The sequence below is a fragment of the Papilio machaon genome, chromosome 21 (genome assembly GCF_912999745.1).
Source record: "Papilio machaon chromosome 21, ilPapMach1.1, whole genome shotgun sequence".
NCBI lineage: Eukaryota > Metazoa > Arthropoda > Insecta > Lepidoptera > Papilionidae > Papilio > Papilio machaon.
This window is the reverse complement of record NC_060006.1, coordinates 1,921,185-1,941,368: the sequence shown is the minus strand read 5'-3', so window position 1 is coordinate 1,941,368 and position 20,184 is coordinate 1,921,185. Positions and strand designations below refer to the sequence as shown.

The 20,184-nt window shown below is 33.7% G+C and overlaps 1 protein-coding gene across 2 annotated transcripts; it reads left to right on the top strand.

Moving 5' to 3' along the window:
• Nucleotides 1-391: 391 nt before the first annotated feature.
• LOC106711077 (oxysterol-binding protein 1) lies at nt 392-17,883 on the top strand. 2 transcript variants are annotated; one of them, XM_045683397.1, is made up of 15 exons: nt 392-612; nt 1,440-1,628; nt 2,116-2,392; nt 2,662-2,830; nt 7,410-7,531; nt 7,663-7,740; nt 8,295-8,417; nt 9,469-9,583; nt 10,392-10,578; nt 12,823-12,910; nt 13,872-14,045; nt 14,609-14,797; nt 15,896-16,038; nt 16,854-17,043; nt 17,626-17,883. In XM_045683397.1, exons 1-15 carry the CDS (start codon nt 470-472, stop codon nt 17,785-17,787), a joined length of 2,349 nt encoding a protein of 782 aa, XP_045539353.1. In that variant the 5' UTR covers nt 392-469; the 3' UTR covers nt 17,788-17,883. The 2 variants fall into 2 exon arrangements, with proteins under 2 accessions (XP_045539353.1, XP_045539354.1); XM_045683398.1 differs by lacking the exon at nt 7,663-7,740.
• Nucleotides 17,884-20,184: the final 2,301 nt, after the last annotated feature.

The window sequence follows — 20,184 nt, the reverse complement described above, 5'->3', positions numbered from 1 at the left end:
AATATTAAGAATTCAAATACACAACTGGTGCAACATAATAAATAAAATACTAAAAGGGGACGTAGAAGAAAAATATGTGTTAAAAATGAGCAGACCTCAAATTATGGCTTATAGTAAATTTAAGTCATATAGGTTAAGGAGTAAAAATAATATTTTTTTGAAAAACTTTGTTTTATTATACGAGATCAAATTGTAATTCTATAGGAATCTCGAATCTTATCGATTGTGGTACGTCACTATTAACAAATATATCGATAGATTGAGTTCGTTTAACCCCTTACTCTTTGCGACGCTAGCGCTTTGCGCCAACGGTGGAATTAATCGTAAAAACTATACAGAATAGAAGTGTCCTATCTGTCTCTGACTAGTATAGTAGATATCTGTGTTTCTGATTATGGTGGATGACAGACGTGGCTCGGTCGGTTAAATATATTATGATTTTTATGTCTAAGTGAAATTATATTTAAAAATGTCGGATGTTATTGTACCGAAAGGTCAACCAGCTCCTGGAGATCCCGAAAAAAAGGGCTGGCTGTTTAAATGGACTAATTACCTTAAGGGATATCAACGAAGATGGTTCGTGTTGTCAAATGGACTATTATCGTACTACAGGTAAATTTTAAACAATTAGTAAGTTTTTTGTAGTATCGTTACTTTGATAATGATGTCATTAATTAGATTCATAAATTTAGAATTATCATATTGGTGTATTATACCGTATTTGTTTTCAGCTGTGACGTACATTGTGTTTTTCCTATTTTTAGCTAAAACTTGGGATTCTATCAAAAGCTTTTTCTGTTTTTCTATTAGTAGAATGTTAGCTGGCGTTAATAAGTGTACGTCTTTCTCTCAAGATGCATTGATATTAAAATAGTGTCCAGTCTCAGTTTACACAACAAAACCTATATATGTAATAAAAAAGCTGTTAAGACTGCCAAATAAATTTTATACAAGATTAATTTATAAGTACAAGACATTTACTAAGCATTAATATATTATTTACCGTTCTTGTTAGAAAAATACAATGTTATGCAACATATTTTTTTTACAGTTTAGTGGACAGAGTGTATACATATGTTTTTTTAACTAAATTTTGCAGTTGAGTTAAAGTGCTCTAATAGGAAATATCCTGAGTATGATATGATGATGATGATGAAAGGTGTGACATGTTAAATGATTATGAACATTATATAAACAATATATAAATATAGAATTATTTAATAGTACATTTACTGAAAAAAGTTCTGTTCCAATAAAATTATTGGATGATTTTAAAAAGTAATTTGTGTGACATATTGCTATACAAAATCTTATTGGATTAAGATTTTCAGAAACATACTAATTTTAAAGCTTACCTAATTATTCTTAGAATGTTATGTCACTAAGACTGGTGTGCATCTGGACTATTGAAACTACTACCTTACTATTTTTCTTTACAGAAATCAAGCAGAAATGGCTCATACATGCCGTGGTACAATATCACTTCTCGGTGCTTTGATCCACACAGCTGATTCGTGTACATTTGTAATCAGTAATGGTGGCACACAGACATTCCATATTCGGGCCCATGATGAAGTGGAGAGGCAGAGCTGGGTCACCGCTCTGGAGCTGGCCAAGGCAAAAGCTATGTTAGTATTGGTTTGATTGATTTGGTATTTGGCAGTGCTAGTTGAGGGATAATATAAAATATTTTAATAAGATGTCACCCAATAGGGGACTGGGTTTTAAATTTCTACTTTATTCTCCATATTTGCTATATCTAATTAAAAATCATCATCATCAGCTCACTATACATCCCCACAGACGGGCTTGGAGCCTACCCTAATTTAGGGATGACTAGGCCATAGTCAACCACACTGGCCAAGTGCGGGTTGGTTGAATTTCTTCTCAGATATGGGCAGGTTGCATCACAATGTTTTCCTTCACCGTAAGAACATCAGATAAATACACATATGAAAATCGAAAATCGACAAACAAATTGGTACATGGCGGATTCAAACCCAGAAACCGCAGATTGCATGTCAAGTGCTTCACCCCGGAGCCACCGACATTCTACTTAAAATATATACATACAATTATTTGGTATGCTACATAGTTTTTGTTTTTTTTTTATAGCCGAGCACAAGAATCAGATGATGATGATGATCAAATGTCAGATGGGCAAGTAGCAGTTGGTGGTGGGGAAGGAGGTGAATCTGAGGATGCTGGTGGCATAGCTAGAGAACTGGCTGCCCGTTTCCATGATCTGAGAACATGTTCTGAACTCGTAGCGAGGCATGGCACAGCCCTACAAAGGTCCTTAGTCGATTTGGAAGTTCCGCCCTCTGACACAACTAAGCAAGTCTCAGAGAGAGCAACATTATTTAGAATATCTTGCAATGCTATGATGAATGTAAGTAGACAATAACTATCTTATGTATTTATGGTATTTTTCACATCATATAGTGCAAAACTAGACTTAGATTAGCTTGTAATCTCACCCAATTTATCCTCTAAATCATTAAAAATCCTGTCCAAAGCAGTTCCCAGTGACACTTAATAATAATTTGACACAGGTCGTAAGTACCCTAACTAACAAGCTACTAAAAAATCAATCAAAGAAATAAAGTGTGTTCTTCTATACTTTGTATTATTTCAACTGATTTAATAATATATATCAAGGCATGTTCCGAGTTTATGAGTGCAGCGGCCGCGTCGAGCGCGCGAATGAGTCGCGCACTGCAACACGAAAGAGAACAGAAGATGCGACTGCAAGAGATTGTAGAACAATTGGCGAGGCAGCATGACAACCTCGAGAAGACTGTCACAGCAAGGAGCACTCCTCACACAGGTTAGTACACCGCAGGTTGTGTATAATTATAAATACTGTATTCATTCATCACATTAGGCTACAGCAGGTCACAAAATTGTAAAATAGTAGAACATCTTTTTATTGTAATCCAATTTATTTTTTTTGACTCACCCTTAGCATATTGGGCTCCTCTCAGTGTTACTATCATCATCTGAAGTGCTGCAACTGTGGGTGGGTCTGGGCCTGGTCAAGTAAATTTCTCCATGCTGGCCTACTTTGGGATTTTTTCGTTCAATTCTTAACTCCGATATTTTAGAAATCGCGCTCGGTATCATCTAACCATCTTAGCTTTGGCCTACCATGTGCTCTACGTCCATCGGGCTACACACATCTATGCGTGCGATGTGTTTCGCCTAATGAAGTCGTACAATTTTGATGGCCTTGACGATATTTAACTCTAAACATTTGGTACAGCTCTTAGTTGTATTGTATCTGCCATTGATTACTAATGAAACAGCACTATAAATACGACGCAGTATCTTTCGCTCAAACACTAGTAAGCGATCCCCATCTTTCTTACTCAAAACCCAGCATTCTACATTGTATCTTTGTTTATTGTAAACTAGCTTTTACCGGCGACTCCGTCCGCTCGGAATAAAAAATAGAAAACGGGGTAAAAATTATCCTATGTCCGTTTCCTGGATCTAAGCTACCTGCCCACCAATTTTCAGTCAAATCGATTATGCCGTTCTTGAGTTTTAAATAGTTTAACTAACACGACTTTCTCTTATATATACTAGTTGTCGCCCGCGACTCCTTCGCACGCAGTTAAAAAAAAAATAGATGGCCGATTCTCAGACCTACTGAATATGCTCACAAAATTTACTGTACGGGTAATTGTACGGGAACGAAAACTGTGACACGAGAATATTATATATTAGAGATAGATAGATAGATATAAAATGAATGTGTTGTATTGTTGAATGACTATGCATATAATTCATAACATTAAGATATTTGGGTTAAAAATGAGTCATCATCGGAATGTTATCTTATCATTTCTTGAGACAAAGTTGTTAAGTCCGTCTCTATTTGTTATTATTTTTTATTTTATCCTATATTTGGTATTTGGGAATAAAATATATTAGGTACTTCAGTAAATTTACTTTTTAAAATGCAAATTATTATGCAAGTAAAGATTATTCTTAATCTAAATTATATTACACTAGCTGTCACCCGCGACTCTGTCCGCGCAGAATTTAAAACATCATAAGTAGCCTATGTGTTTTTCCAGACTATATTCTACATCTGCGCCAAATTTCATCAAGATCCATTGAGCCGTTCCGAAGATACTACAAACAAACATCCATCCATTTAAACATACGCATTTATAATATTAGTAAGATTAGATGAATTTGTACTCTAATCATCACATTAGTATTAGGATACACAGACTACAATGAAAGTCTTTTACAGCATTAAACAGATAACAAAATTTACATCACATCACATGAATGATGTAATTGGGGTTCACTATGTTTGTGGAGATAATCCAGTTTTAGTGCTCTTATCTATACTAATCCTTTCGGTCCTAGTCCGTACCATGAAGTATTGTCTGGGTAAATACCCATGTATTCTACATATTCCATAAAAGTTATGGAATATGCAGAACCTAAGTATGTAGATCAATTCCGCTTTTGAGATCGCTCCCTAGTGCCTACCCCGCCTATTACCCGCCTGTTAATAGACGCGTTCTTCGTACTTTCACTATCAGCCCTGCTTAAATAAAATCTGAGCTTGTAAAAGATTATTCATCATCAGATCATTAAATTAATATCTTTAAAAGATCCTCAGAAAAGAAAGAGACGCGGTATTAATTTGTTTAAGGGTCATATATATATTGACTGCTGGTCAAATAGGTCAATAGATGTCACTGCCATCAAGCACACGAAATTGGAACTGAACGAATCAATTAGTCAGATTTCAATTGATCATTGCCGTGATTGCCCCCGACCTGCTATTTAGTCTCAATTAAGTTTCCATGCTTGAAAAGTGTTTGGCAGAATGACCACGGCACTGGAGAAAATTAAAAATTAACATGCAATACAATAAAAGGGAAAATCCTTGGGTCTTCTATAAATTCTTAGATTACGAAGGTGGTTGCTAAATAACACGGTGAGTTGTGACTTAGTGATTTAAATGTAAATATATTGTATGTTTAACGCAAGCAAATAGGTTTAAGTTATTAGGTCACTACCAAATATAGATTTCAGTTAAAATCCCGGAAGTAGTGTGCTCGATTACTTTACGGAAGTTATAAATGATACGGTATCTTGACGGTTATTAGTGGACACGATGTTTAAATTTTTGATGTTAACTAAATTCCTGTGAAAAATAACTAACCCTCGGCTAGATTTGAGAAAAAAAGTCTTGTATAAATAACACAAGAAAAAAGTCCTTAAAATAAAATTGTAAAATTGACTTTGATATATGGCAACATTCAAAGTGGTTGTGTCGTGTAACTTCGTGTAACGGAACGCAATTACAAACGAAGTGGTATGATGGTGACATGGTGACGGAAATCAAATCAGTCATATTAGCTGGACGATTTGCGAACAAGTCCTTGTTTTGTTATCAACAAGATAAATTAAAATCTAAGAGTGCTTAAAAATACATACAAAAATGTGTCAAAAGCCTAAAGTCTAATTGACGTTAAAAGGTACGACTAAACTTACATGACGACTATAATTTCAAATTATTTTTACATCAAGGTTGCTTTACCATTCCAAACTGTTGCAATAATTGATGTATCATCTTTGTTACGCGTATTCGTTTATTTAATTATCGTGTTAGGTACGAAGTTTCGGCTATTACATGAAATAGTATGTTGTATTGTGTATTTATGTTGTGCGCGTCTGAAGTGATCTTGGCCTTGTGTTCAACCTTACGCAGAAAAACTTATTAGAAATGATATAATTATAACTGCATTTGGATAAACATGAACAGTAAGTCATGAATAAAACATAGATAATAAAAAAGTATAAAATCTATGTCAGGGCTTTATTCTTTTGATTTATTATACTCGTTTTCCTCTTTTATAACCTGTTGTTGAAATTGTACATTTAGTTTTATTATATTTCATTCTATTATCTTTTACCAATATTTTTAAAACATTTATGATCCTGGCATTATCTTTTAAAAATATTTAAATATATTTGAGAGTTATTTAAACTATATAATTTTATTGGTCATAACACATTAAGTGCCAGTGAGTTGTCAAGCTCTTTTGTAGTGGCAAGGAATGAGTTAAAAGAGTAAGTACAGTATACAATGTATACTAGTACTTAAAAAAGACTATTTGATTCTTGTTTGTGATTTTTTAATTATTTTATTGGCTTTTCCAAAGCAAAGTTAAAAACTTTTCTATCTACTAATCTATTTTGGAAATTGTTATTTATATTTAAGTATATCCTAGTTTATTATTTTCAGATCCAATAATTCAAGATATGAGTTATTATTACAACCAATTAATTAATTACATTTACAATATATTTTACACATCAAGAAATAACCAAAGTGACGTACATTTTATTCTTTGTTGTTTGTGTAGAATATTGTAAACAACAGTCATTAGAATCTTATTGCTGAATAGATAAAACAATCTTAATAGACATTTGATTGGAAAGTACAATGTAATCATTAATATAAAATTGTTATTAGTTTGTTTATTGGATTTATCTCATAACAGACACAGCCATTAAATAAATGCCTGTGTTTAGATTTTAGGTTTTATATTAGTCTTTGATCGTTTTTAAAAGTAAATAAAACAATTTAAAACATAATATTTAAATTAATTACTCAGTACTATATTGTAATGTTAATTAGATTAAAGTATTTACCTAATATTATAGAAAAATCAACTCTTTTAACCTAAGAAGAAAGTAATTTAGATTTTAATGAAATAGACATATCACATTTCAATAAAGGGTCTATTTCACTGTGACCTGCTGTAGACTTAATGGATGATCCAATTTTAATACTTGGCATGCGGACAATATATTTTTACATTGTCTAGAGTGTGGGTCACATAAAATAACGTATTAAGTAGATTTATGGTGGATACCCGCTAACCACCACAAATCTAGGAAATATATAAAATTATATGTATCTGTGAAATTATATGCATATTGTTTACACAGTCTTTGCCAATTTGAACGCTGCACGCATAATTCGGCGGCGAAGTATGCACATATGCCAAGTGCTAACTGAAGTCTCCTGAGTGTGATAGGCTAATTGATTTTTAAATTTACAAGTGTTAGTTAAGTTTTTCAATGTTGTTAATTTTTTTATAATATAGCAATTAGGACTTGGTGCCACCAGTGCTCAAAGATATTCACAGTAAATCAGAACCGAGAGAATCTAGTAAACTAAGTATTAAAATTATTAACTTTTGCCTACAAATTGGACTTTAAAAAAAACTTATTAGCTTATGTGTGCTTTTAGACTATGTTCTACATATTTGCCACATTTCATTGAAATCCATTATGGATGATATGTGGTAACAAACATCCATCCATTTAAACTTTTGCATTTATAAAATTAATATGATTATCAACAGGTGGCAACGGTTCAGGACAGGGTAACGAAACTGAGGATGAGGATCATGAATTCTTTGATGCAGTGGAAGAGGGGGTCAGCACTGCTATGGACGATAAGACATCGTTTGTAATAAAAGTGCCTGTAAGTATAATATGAAATAATAATTTACATATTGACTAATATGTACACCTAGCTTTCATTGTGTTTAATGGAATCATATTTTGGTATTTGTTGAAGGAAATGGCATTAGAATATCATTGTTAAATTTGCAGGTAAATAGAAAAAATAAAGTTAAAAGCGGTGAGAGTTCTGACGAATCTGAAGGTGAAACTGTGACTGAAACGCAACAGGTTAGTCTCATTTTGTGTTTTCAATGATGTGACACTTGTGTTAATACATGTTGTCTCTGTTTTGTGATAGATAATGAAAGAGAAAGCAATACTTATTAATACACTTATCACGACAGTGGAGTTCTACGGTTTATGTACATTTTGTAAGCCATTTTGAATACATAATAAAGTTAGTATAAATATTTAATTAATATGAATACCTTCAATAAAAGTTTAATTGAAAAAAAAATAACAATTATTAACAAATAAGTCCCTATTGACCTATATCAATAATTTCAACCTATATTTGCTTTATCCATTTGCTTCAAATTCTATGTATGTATGTATATTGGAAGGGAAAAATCCATTTTTAGCTGACTTCAAAAAGAAGGAGGTTATCAATTCGACAGTATTTTTTTTATGTATGCTACCGCGAAACTCCGCCTCTGGTGGTCTGATTTTGATAAAAAATTATTTTAATAGAGTGCTTGCAGATGGGTCGCATTTTTTTTATACTCTCTTCTTTATTATAAAAATCATAGTATCAATATTTATTAATAAAATGATATTTTCAGGTAATATTTGTAGAAGACAAAGGTCGTGCAGAGAACAATATGGGTGGAACAGAAGTGAGTGCTGATAATGACACAACGGAAAATAAACAACTGGACAACAAAGAACAGAATATCAAAATATGGGTATGTTGATATGTTCCCACTGTTGAAACATTTGTATAACAATTGTCATGCTCTTTGAAGGAGGGATTTATTGATTGCTAGTGGTTGCTAAAGACTTGGTCGAATTAAAAAAAAGTAATATCCATCAGCTACCTTCCCGTCAAAGCCTTGTCAAAATGTGACCAAGCGTTTCACATTACGGGGAACAAACGTGAATTTTCATAAAATGGATTTTCCTAATAAACAACGCAAAAACATCTAGTTCGCAAAATACGTTTTTTTATATTACACTAGCGACCCGCCCCGGCTTCGCACGGGTGCAATGCAAAATATACCTACTACAGAATGTCCTTATACACAACGTTCACAGCGTTCACATTAGAAACCTTTAAATTTATCAGTGTTTCTCTACTATATTATGCATTTATTATACATACAAACCTTCCTTAAGAATCACTCTATCTATTAAAAAAAACCGCGTCAAAATCCGTTGCGTAGTTTTAAAGATCTAAGCATACATACGGACATACAGCGAAAGCGACTTTGTTTTATACTATGTATTGATAAAGACGTTGCAATCAATTGTATAGATGTTTGTTTAGTCGTAATGAAAATAAACAAACAAATTATTTTAAACAGTGTTATAAAGGAATCTTTAATCTTTTATCTCTCTCATACAGTTTGAAAAGATAGAGACAATAATGTGTACGATTGTAGTTCATCGTAAGACTTGGGAGATATTGTTTGCTTGTATAACGATAACAAAGCAAATCCGAATGACGTCACACAAAGGGAGGAAACGTCAGCCAATGCGCCGTCCGATAGCTGAATAACGCACAATACGTCTTTAAATAATCTAAAACTAATACTAGCAGTTGCCTGTGACTCCATCCGAATTAAAAAATATTTAATTATAAATAAGCCTAATAGCTGTCATCCGCGATTACGTCCGCGCGGAATAAATTAAAAAAAAAACTTAGTGACCTATGTGTTCAAACAAACATCCATCCATCCATACATCTAAACATTTATAATATTAGTAAGATTTCAATAATGAATGTATAAATTTCAGCCGCACGTATCAGAAGTATCATTGAGTACAGTGGACGGTCACCCGCGACGTGTGCGAGTTCCAGAAAAACCCAATTACCCTTTAAGTTTATGGTCTATCATGAAGAATTGTATAGGTCTGTATTCATTTATTGTTTACTAGCTTTTATTTATTTTTAAAGAAAGGAAACGGGATAAAAGTATCCTATGTCTATCTCCTGGTTCTACATTACCTCCTCACCAATTTTCAGCCAAATTGGTTAAGCCATTTTTCAGTTATAACCAGTGTAACTAACATGACTTCATTTTATATATATTATTAGATTACTAGCTGTGGCCGGCGACTTCGTCCGCACAGAATAAAAAGTAGAAAACGGGGTAAAAATTATCCTATGTCCTTTTCCTGGTTCTAAGCTACCTGCCCACCAATTTTCAGTCAAATCGATTCAGCCGTTCTTGAGTTATAAATAGTGTAACTAACACGACTTTCTTTTATATATATAGATTAGATTACTAGCTGTGGCCGGCGACTTCGTCCGCGATGATTTAAAAAACTTAATAAGTAGTGTGTTCTTCAAGACTATGTTCTACATATGTACCAAATTTCATCGAGATCTGTTAAGCTGTTCCGGAGATATATTCAAACAAATATCCATCCATCCATTCGTCTAAACATTCGCATATACAATAAATAAATTAGTAAAATAGACATAAATAATCTCTAATTAAATTGTTTAGTGACATGTTTTGACAATGAAAGCTCACGTTAAGAACGTGGAAGAGTCAAGAGTTGTCATGTCAAATAAAAGTTAACACATTAACTGCCACGGCCTCACCCAATGAGTTCACTTTAATAAGTAACCTTAGGCATTCTTTGTATAAGAGAATGAGGCAAACAAGCAGCGGGTTATGTGTTAATTATCAATAATATTTTCCATGTTCCAGGTAAGGACCTATCAAAGATCCCAATCCCTGTGAACTTCAGTGAGCCGCTGTCGATGCTGCAGCGGCTGACGGAGGACTACGAGTACTCCAGCATCCTCGACCAGGCTGCCACATTCTCAGACCCGGCACACCAGCTCGCTTATGTTGCTGCATTCACTGTCTCATCTTTTGCTACTACATCTAACAGGTACAACTATATAAACACTAAACAAAGAATCTATTATTTTTTAAAGATGGTTGCAAATGGCCGAGTGATCACCGGAACTCATTAAAATAGCTAAATGACCACTGCAGTGTAATTTGTTATTGAAAAGTAATGGAAACCTACCTTTAATGGATAGAGGAAATGATGTACTGTATGGATATTTCTCATTTCTATACACTCCCTTTCCGAGAAATTTACTTTCCGTTCCCATCCTTTCCTAGTCAGAAAAGAATGGGAAGGAAAAAGGGAGTAAAAATTGGCCTTCAGCACATAACATATGAAGAATGGAAGAGATTGTTTATCTTACTTATTATTATTATAAATGCGAATGTTTAGATAAATGGATGGATGGATGTTTGTTTGAAATTATCTCCAGAACGGCTCAACAAATCTTGATGAAATTTGGCACGGTCGTAGAACATAGTTTGGAAGAACACATTGTATTTGTAGGCTTCAGCTAGTAACCTATAAAGTTATATCTTGGACGTAAAGTACACTACCACAGGTGGGCACAGTTAATCGAAAAGTTAACTTCGTTAATTCGTTAATTAAAAAATTAACTTCGTTAATCGTTAAAGCGTTACAATCTCGAAAACTTAACGCAAGTTAAAGTTAATCGTTAACAGTTAACCATACCTACTACATAATACAATTATACATACTAATTTCACACTTATTGTGGCGACACTTGTTTAAAATTACACATTAGTATTAGAGACAAGTATGAATGCATTATAGTATAATTTCATTACGAGTGCGGAAAGCCTGTCATTGCAAAGAGTTCCGACAAATGTCTACCCGAGCCGAGGCGCAGCCGAAGGTGAGGGTTGACAGTTGGAACATGTTGTAATGACAGTTTCGCACGTGTACTAAACAACTATTTTTGATACAGTTGCGAAAAATGAAGCAATTTAATAGAATAATAAAAACACAATAAACTCAACTAACTAAAATGTTTGGAAAATGGTGCCAACCGTAAAAGAATACCAACAGAGATTTTTTTTTGTTCACCCATTCTGGGTAGGCAAAGGGAACTGTAAAGGATGGCGGCGATGCAGCTGAATTGAAACACAGGTTTTCAATATGGGTGCGCACAGTACGTTCGACGGACGACATTCGACTGCAAAGTGCCGTCCACCCTCCAAAATCATTTTATTTTTTTATATTTAAAAACTACTAAATATTTTTACATCTACCTTGGTAGGTTACAGATAACAAATAGTATTTATGGAATTAATGTAGAATATAACAAAGGAAACCAATATAAAGAAATTAAACAAAATAAAATTATACAATATCAGTACGGTTAAATTACAAATAAAATATTAAGACGGCTTTTAAGTTCTATCGTCAACAGGAACTATGCCCAAACAACCAAGTCTTCAGTAGATTATTTTTATTGATATGAAATGAAAATGAAATTTAATGAGATGAAATAAAATGAAAACTAACCTAATTCATTGAATCAAATCATTAAATCTGATATTGTAACAAATTAGGAGCTTCTTTTTACAAATATTTGCATGAATCATAAAAACTTCAATGATTTTTTTTTTGTAAAAAATTCGTGGTTGGTTTTTCTTTTTAACAGACATTATTTTGACAGTTGGGAAAGAGAACGCAGGAGTTTGGAAAAGCTAAAAAAAAAGCACGAGTTAAAAAATGTTTTAATACAGTTGCTCAAAAAGTGGCGTATTGCAGGGACGGAGAGCGTTCTGAATGTGGGCTATTACGTACTCGTGCTTTTATATACTCGTAATGAAATATGCTATTTCGAACCTTCTATTGATTTTGTCCTGTTGTTCACGTCTTTCCCGGACGCTCTGATGCATCACACTTGCACGCAAACTTCACATACATCAATTATCAACTCTTTCGTTCACCATTCGAGTCGCCGACAGTCGCCCAACATAGTTGAACTTACGAGCGTGGCGTGGCACGTAATTTAAACAAAATGACAGCACGTCTCCAAGTTTCTAATTTAACGATAAACGGACTTTTATTAACGGAAGTTGAGTTTAACGGAAGTTAACAAAAGCGTTAACACTTTTTGAAGTTAACTTAAAAATTAATCCGTTAAGTAAAATGTTAACTTCGTTAATTAACGATTAACGGATTAACGAGTTAATGCCCAGCTCTGTACACTACGATACAAACTTTACTACAGCTCGGAATATCACTTGGGATGCTGACTTGAGTAATATTTAACCTTGTAATTTGTTCCAGGACAAACAAACCGTTCAATCCTCTATTGGGTGAGACTTACGAGTGTGATCGTATGTCTGATCTGGGCTGGAGATGTATCTCTGAACAAGTCAGTACAAAACACATAATATCTCTTAATCAATGGCTCCTAAGAATAAAGGTTAACAAACAAATTGATAAGTTTTCAGAAGAGACTCTCAAAATTTCAACTGTATAGGAAAATAAGACGCACTTTTATTTCAGCAAATAATAACATTTAATATGTAAATGTGTATTTTGTTTTATGCATATTGTTAACTAAACTAAGAGGTAGCTGTTAACATTAAAAATTAAAAATGATCAATTTCTTACTTTAGCCCAAATACATAGGATCCATTGATAAATTATATAGTATATTTATAACTACATTGAAATGGCAATATACAGTTGTTAAAACAGTACAATGTTTATTCGGGTTTATTTTGGTATTGCCATAACCAATGTATAATTTTAAATGTCATATTAAGTATAACTACTATTTAGTTTCACAAGTATCTTATGGCATTCGAAAAATATGTAAAACATATCTTGACAATGTCTTATTTTAACCAATGAGGCGGCAGCTGCACTGTTTAATGTTGCCATTTTTATAATTTTGAGGTTGTAGATTAATTTGCTTATTGTTTGGGTGTATGAATTTAAATTGTATGTAATTACTACTAAAATTCAGTCAAATTGGATAGACTTTTGGAAGAAATTAGGAAATATTTGCTCACTGGTAACCTTTTAAGCTTGAAGTCAATGTCAAAAACGACCATAATTTAATTTATATTCATCCCCAAAATTAGTGAATCTTATATATATAAAAGAAAGTCGTGTTAGTTACACTATTTATAATTCAAGAACGGCTGAATCGATTTGACTGAAAATTGGTGGGCAGGTAGCTTAGAACCAGGAAACGGACATAGGATAATTTTTACCCCGTTTTCAATTTTTTTTTTATTCCGCGCGGACGGAGTCGCGGGTAAAAGCTAGTTTATAATAATTGTAAGATTGCAACATGGTTATTATATTTTCGTGTTGTATGTCAGGTGTCACACCACCCTCCGATGGTGGCGCAGTTCTGTGAGGGTGCTGCTGGGTGGCAATGCTGGCAGGAGTTCACCATGACCACAAAGTTCCGCGGCAAGTACCTGCAGGTCATACCACTCGGCGGTGCCTCCGCCATGTTCCTCAACTCCGGCAACAAGTACACGTGGAGAAAGGTACAAATTCAGTGTTTTATAAGTGACACATTTTTGTAAATTAATTAAAAATGGCAACACCCGTGTAATTAGTTGATATTTTAAAACGTTTTTTTTGTATTATTGTGATGCATTAACTCAAAAACTACTTAACTGATTAAAAAAATGTTTCACTGTTAGAATGCTTTATTATCTTTTAATAATGTAGGTTTTATTTAATTAAGTTAATTGTCAAATATAATTGTAAATCACAATCACGCAAAGCTGGTAACATTTACTAACATTTCACGGCTTTTTCAATTTTATAGGAATAACCTTCATTCTTTCAGATTTTAATGATTAAGCAATCATTAAATTCGTATTGTAGGCCCATATTCATTGTATATCTTACTAATGTTATAAATGCGAATGTTTGGATGTATGGATGGATGTTTTTAGAAGGTATTCAGAATGGCTGCATGAATCTCGTTGAAATTTCGCATACATGTAGAATACATCAAGAAAGAACATAGACTACTATGTTTTTTACGTACAGGTGGAGTCGCGTGCGATAGCTAGTTTTAATATAAGTGATTATATTGCAGGTAACGACGACAGTGCACAATATAATAGTGGGGAAGCTGTGGATGGACCACCATGGAGATATGGATATAGTTGGAGAAGCGGGCGCAGCTGCTGGATACGTGGCACATCTCAAATATCACGCCTATGGATACTTCAGCAAAGACACTCAGCGCAAAGTCACTGGTGTTATCAAGGATCCGCAAGGAGTGGTATGTTTGTCATTTAAATGTCACACATATGAAAATGTATGATGTCATTGTAATCATACAAGAGATGGATGTATGATTTTTATTTTAAAACTCTAATGCAGTGATTCTCAACCTTTTTTTGTTGAGGCACATTTTTAACGATTTCAAAATTTGGCGGCACATGAAGAAAAAGATAAAAATTATTTTCTTACTACAACACACTGCATAAATAATTTTTCAACTGCATAAAATTAATTGTATCTATATGACATTTCTAGACGCTAATTTTTTTAAATGATATAGTTTAATAGAATTAACATTTTTAATATATATATGCAAAATTTGGCGGCACACTTTTGAAATTTGGCGGCACACAAAAGTACCGCGGCACAGTGGTTGAGAATCACTGCTCTAATGTATGGAATATTACTCTCCTATCAGACGGGCAAGTTATACATACATACATATTTTTAAAGCCAGCAAATGAAATGGCTACGTCCAATACTGTTACAAGTGGTTCCATTTCATCTATTAAGTAAACAAAAAAGATAAAAGATATTTCAAAATTTAATATTATTAGAGAAAGACTGACTCATGTGATTTGCGTAAACAACAAGGTTTCATTCGTCGATTCGTATTCCTCCTCAGTCATTTATATTTTTTAATTAACAAATAATCTTACTTCTTACTAATATTATAAATGCGAAAGTTTGGATGGATGGATGTTTGAAGGTATCTCCTGAACGCCTAAATGGATCTGGATGTAATTTGGCATAAACACATAGTTGTTTTTTAATCTCGTACGAACGGAGTCGCGGGCAACAGCTAGTATAAATACATTGACGAATCCTTTTAGAACAGTGATTGTCAAACTTATTGCTTTCACCGCCCCCTTTGAAAATCATATATATTTCAGAGCCCCCTAATTTTTATTCAGCCCTAAAACTTAAAAACCACAATTTATATAATTAATTTCAATGCCCCCCATTTTTTGGGCCCCTTATCGCCCCCTCCTAGATTTCAAACGTCCCCAAGGGGGCGTTATCGGCCACTTTGAGAAACACTGTTTTAGAACTTAGTTTAGTTTATTTTAACTATTATATGTGTGTTGTGTTTCAGCCGCGCTACGTACTGCAGGGTCACTGGGACAGTCGTGTGGAAGTAGCACCAGTCACCAGCGCCTCAGCTGACAACACCGTCTGCAAGACTGGCAAGTTTGTACTCGCCTGGGACCGTATCCCTGCACCACCTGACTCTGAAAAGTATGTATTATACAACAAAGATAGTTGTTTGAATGTATTTAGTTAAAAGTCTTATGGTTCTTGATGCTTGTACTCATTATCACTAACTAGCTTTTACATGCGACTCCGTCCGCGCGGAATAAAAAAAATAGACACAAAATAAATAAAAAAGTTCCTATGTCAGTCTCCTAGTTCTAAGTTACCTTCCCACCAATTTTCAGTCAAATCGATTCAGCCGATCTTGAGTTATAAATAGTATAACTAACACGACTTTCTTTTATATATATATATTAGGGGTTCGGAGTCTACCCTAAGTTAAGGGTGACTAGGCCATAGTTTACTATGCTGGCCTAGATATGTTGCAATTGGGATGTTTTCCTTCACAGTAAGAATTTCGGATAAATTTACATATAATATTAAATATAAAATTGTTAAACAAATTAATACATAGTGGGATTTGAACCGAGGACCTGCAGATTACAAGTTAAATGTTAAACCCTTACAGGATAATAAATGCCACTACTCATGCAATCATGATTATGAAAGACTAGACTAGTTACATTTCTATATATATAAAAGAAAGTCGTGTTAGTTACACTATTTATAACTCAAGATCGGTAGAACTGATTTAGCTGAAAATTGATGGAGAGGTAGCTTAGAACTAGGAGACGGACATAGGAACTTTTTTATCTTGTGTGAAATTTTTTTTATTCCGCGCGGACGAAGTCGCGGGTAATAGCAAGTTATATATATATTTTTTTCTCTGTTTACTGTATTTTTTTAATTTAATTTGAATTTACTAGTTATTGTTAACTTGTTGCTTGTTGTGTCTGCAGATGGTACAACTTCACGCTGTTAGCGGCACAGTTAAATGAGCCAGAGGAGGGCGTAGCGCCGACAGACTCACGCCGGAGACCTGACCAGCGTCTCATGGAGGAGGGTCTTTGGGATGACGCCAACACGGAGAAGCTCCGCCTTGAAGAGAAGCAGCGCGCCAAGAGACGGGAACTCGAGGCCGCTGCAGAGGTAATATTAGCTGTTATTTTCAACTAGTTTTTAACCGCAACTTTCAGATTATAGACAGTTCTAAACAAAAACGACGAGAATTCTGGGATCCATAGGTAGCCTATGTGTTCTTTTTGACTGTTCTATATTTATCCAAATAACATTATGATCCATGAAGCCGATTTAGAGATATTTAATAACAAACATCCATACATCCATTCAAACATTCACATTATAACAACAATATTAGTAAGATTGAAGATATGTACTTTTAGACATAAAGAAATTATATTTCATACTAATATTATAAATACGAAAGTTTAGATCAGGGACCCCCAAACTATTTTGGACAAGAGACCCGATTTTCCAAAATGAACTGTTACCTCAGATAGCCATGGCCAAATTACCTACTTTTAAGGTCAATTTTTTTTAATTCTGACTTAAATCAATAGAGGAAGACAGAGTGAGAATTAACAATGCTTTAACTTTACGACTTTGGGTATCCCTAGTTTAAATGGATGGATGTTTTAACGTATATCCGAAACGACTCAATATATCTTGACGAAATTTGACATAGATATAATAATAAATTTGTATTTTCAGATGGCGGCGGCGAGCGGAGCGCCCGCGCCGGAGCCCCCAAAGCCGGTGTGGTTCACCCGAGCTGCGGTACCTGGACAACCACATCTGCGCCATGTTTACACTCAACGCTACTGGGATTGCAAAGCGCGCGCAGATTGGGCAAATTGCCCAGATATATTCTAGCTCCATACATACACACGGCGCACGACATTACATGATAAATTTAATTGGACGTTTTTATATTTTTTGCTGGCTAACCTTAACTGTGCAGTCCTCCCCCCCCCCATCACATAAAGTCCACTTAAGAATGTGTTCTGCGCAACTTGTGCGATGTTCCGGCTTAATTATGTTTAAAAACTTACAACTGAAATACGCTTTCCAACGTTAATTTTCATTATTAGTAAATAAATTTATTTACCTGGGAATTTCCCTATTGAAAATTTAGATATATTACTGTCTCTATTATTTTTGGAACGAAGTTCCTTATCGCGCGTTGTGAAAGGGGGCTAGACGGAAAAAATTCTTACGAAAAGTTGTCACGACACTTTTTGCTTTAGTAACCATGGCAACGACGTGACAATATATAACGAAAATTCATAGGAAATTCGTTCCATCCGGGTGTCCCTTGACACCTCTCAAGTTTTTTTTTTATATAAAAAAGGATCGACAGTTTCAATGTATTTCCACAGATTATAGTGCCTTAAGTTTTCACATAACTCATTATGTCGTTAACAAGATGGCGTCGCGTCAGCTCGTGTATTTTCTCAGTAAATAAACTGCATACCGTTTAGTTTATAGGCGGTTATAGTGAAATACAAACATACATACATAACTATTGTCTATTGCTTGTTGGTCACGTGGTCGTGTATGTCATCTCATGTATTTAATCTGATGTCAATTTATATTATATTTTTATTAATTAAGTCACTGATCTCTATAAATGGATAGATTCTTTTGAAATGACAGCGTTTTTAGTTCGTTAAATGCGCCTATTGATGTAACCTGAAAACTAATCTTACTTCTTACTAATATTATAAACTAACTTTTACCCGGGACTCCGTCCGCGCGGAATAAAAAATAGAAAACGGGGTAAAAATTATCCTATGTCCGTTTTCTGGTTCTAAGCTACCTGCCCACCAATTTTCAGTCAAATCGATTCGACCGATCTTGAGTTATAAATAGTGTAACTAACACGACTTTCTTTTATATATATAGATACGAATGTATGGATGGATGTTCGAAGATATGTACAGAACGGCTCCACGGATCTGGATGAAAGGACAATGGACAAATTTGTATGGAGTCTGGGCCAAATGCTCAACAGTGATGAAAGCCATGCCATTTGAAAGATTATGGGGTGTTATTTAATTCATACTATGGCAGCCATGTCGAAATCGAGTGCGAACATGGTGTTTTCGAGCATTCAAAAATATAATAATTACTATGGGAGTTAGTAGCATTAGCGTGTTGTGTTTTATATTTAAGAGAAAAAAAACGTTTAAATCTAAATCTATGAAATAAATGATAATAAAGCAATAAACAAACAAACATGTTGTTTTTTTTCTCTTAAATATAAAACACAACACGCTAATGCTACTAACTCCCATAGTAATTATTATATTTTTGAATGCTCGAAAACACCATGTTCGCACTCGATTTCGACATGGCTGCCATAGTATGAATTAAATAACACCCCATAATCTTTCAAATGGCATGGCTTTCATCACTGTTGAGATGTTGGCCCAAAATGCCCATTGTCCTTTGACATAGATATGGAATATAATCTGGAAGAATACATAGGCTACATATTAAGTTATTCATTAATCCTGTACGAAAAGAATCACGGGCGTCAGTTATATCTATATTATTAGTTCAAATCAACGCAACCGCTACAAACCGGTACCATCAGCGTTAAAATGGTGAAAATCAATTAGGCACAAAATACTATGTCTTATAGCCTGTCCATTTATAGAGGTCAGTGTGTATAAGTACTTCCTTAATGCTCTTTTGTACGAGTTTGTGTGTAAATGTTTTGTTTGTCAACTTGTCTGCAATCGTTTGTGTAAATACAGTTAAATCATGTAAATATATATTTTTCCTTTGGTATTCATTCCACGGTATCTTGTGATTTTACTCAATATTTATTTTTCTAAATTTTTTTTTTCGTTGTATTAACAATACTCTACAATCCAAATACTACGCTAGACTCACGTAAAAAAATGAATAACTGAAATTATTTATTATCAGACATATGTGTAACAGATTTATTTTTAATAATTAAAATAAATAATTTGTAATGTGTGACGAGATAAATTTTTTTATAAATTAATTTAAAGTTTTTTTTTTTTTATAGAAAAAACTATTTGTGGCTGAATTCGGCCTAAGTCATGAAAATATGAAAAGGTCAAATTTATATTTAATCTAACAACAACGAATATTGAAATCATAATACAATAAAATTACGAATAAAAAAGTTACATTTATTAAAAAAAATGCTTCTCTTAGATTAACATTGTAAATATAATGCAATTTATTATGCAAAAATATTAATATAACGCTATATTAATAAATTTATTTAAA

Bases quoted from the DNA above. Each gene is read 5' to 3' on its own strand.
- LOC106711077 (XM_045683397.1), top strand. From the start codon at position 470: ATGTCGGATGTTATTGTACCGAAAGGTCAACCAGCTCCTGGAGATCCC. The intron at 14,046-14,608 runs GTACAAATTCAG...ATTATATTGCAG, and splicing joins ACAAGTACACGTGGAGAAAG to GTAACGACGACAGTGCACAA. The intron at 17,044-17,625 runs GTAATATTAGCT...TTGTATTTTCAG, and splicing joins AACTCGAGGCCGCTGCAGAG to ATGGCGGCGGCGAGCGGAGC.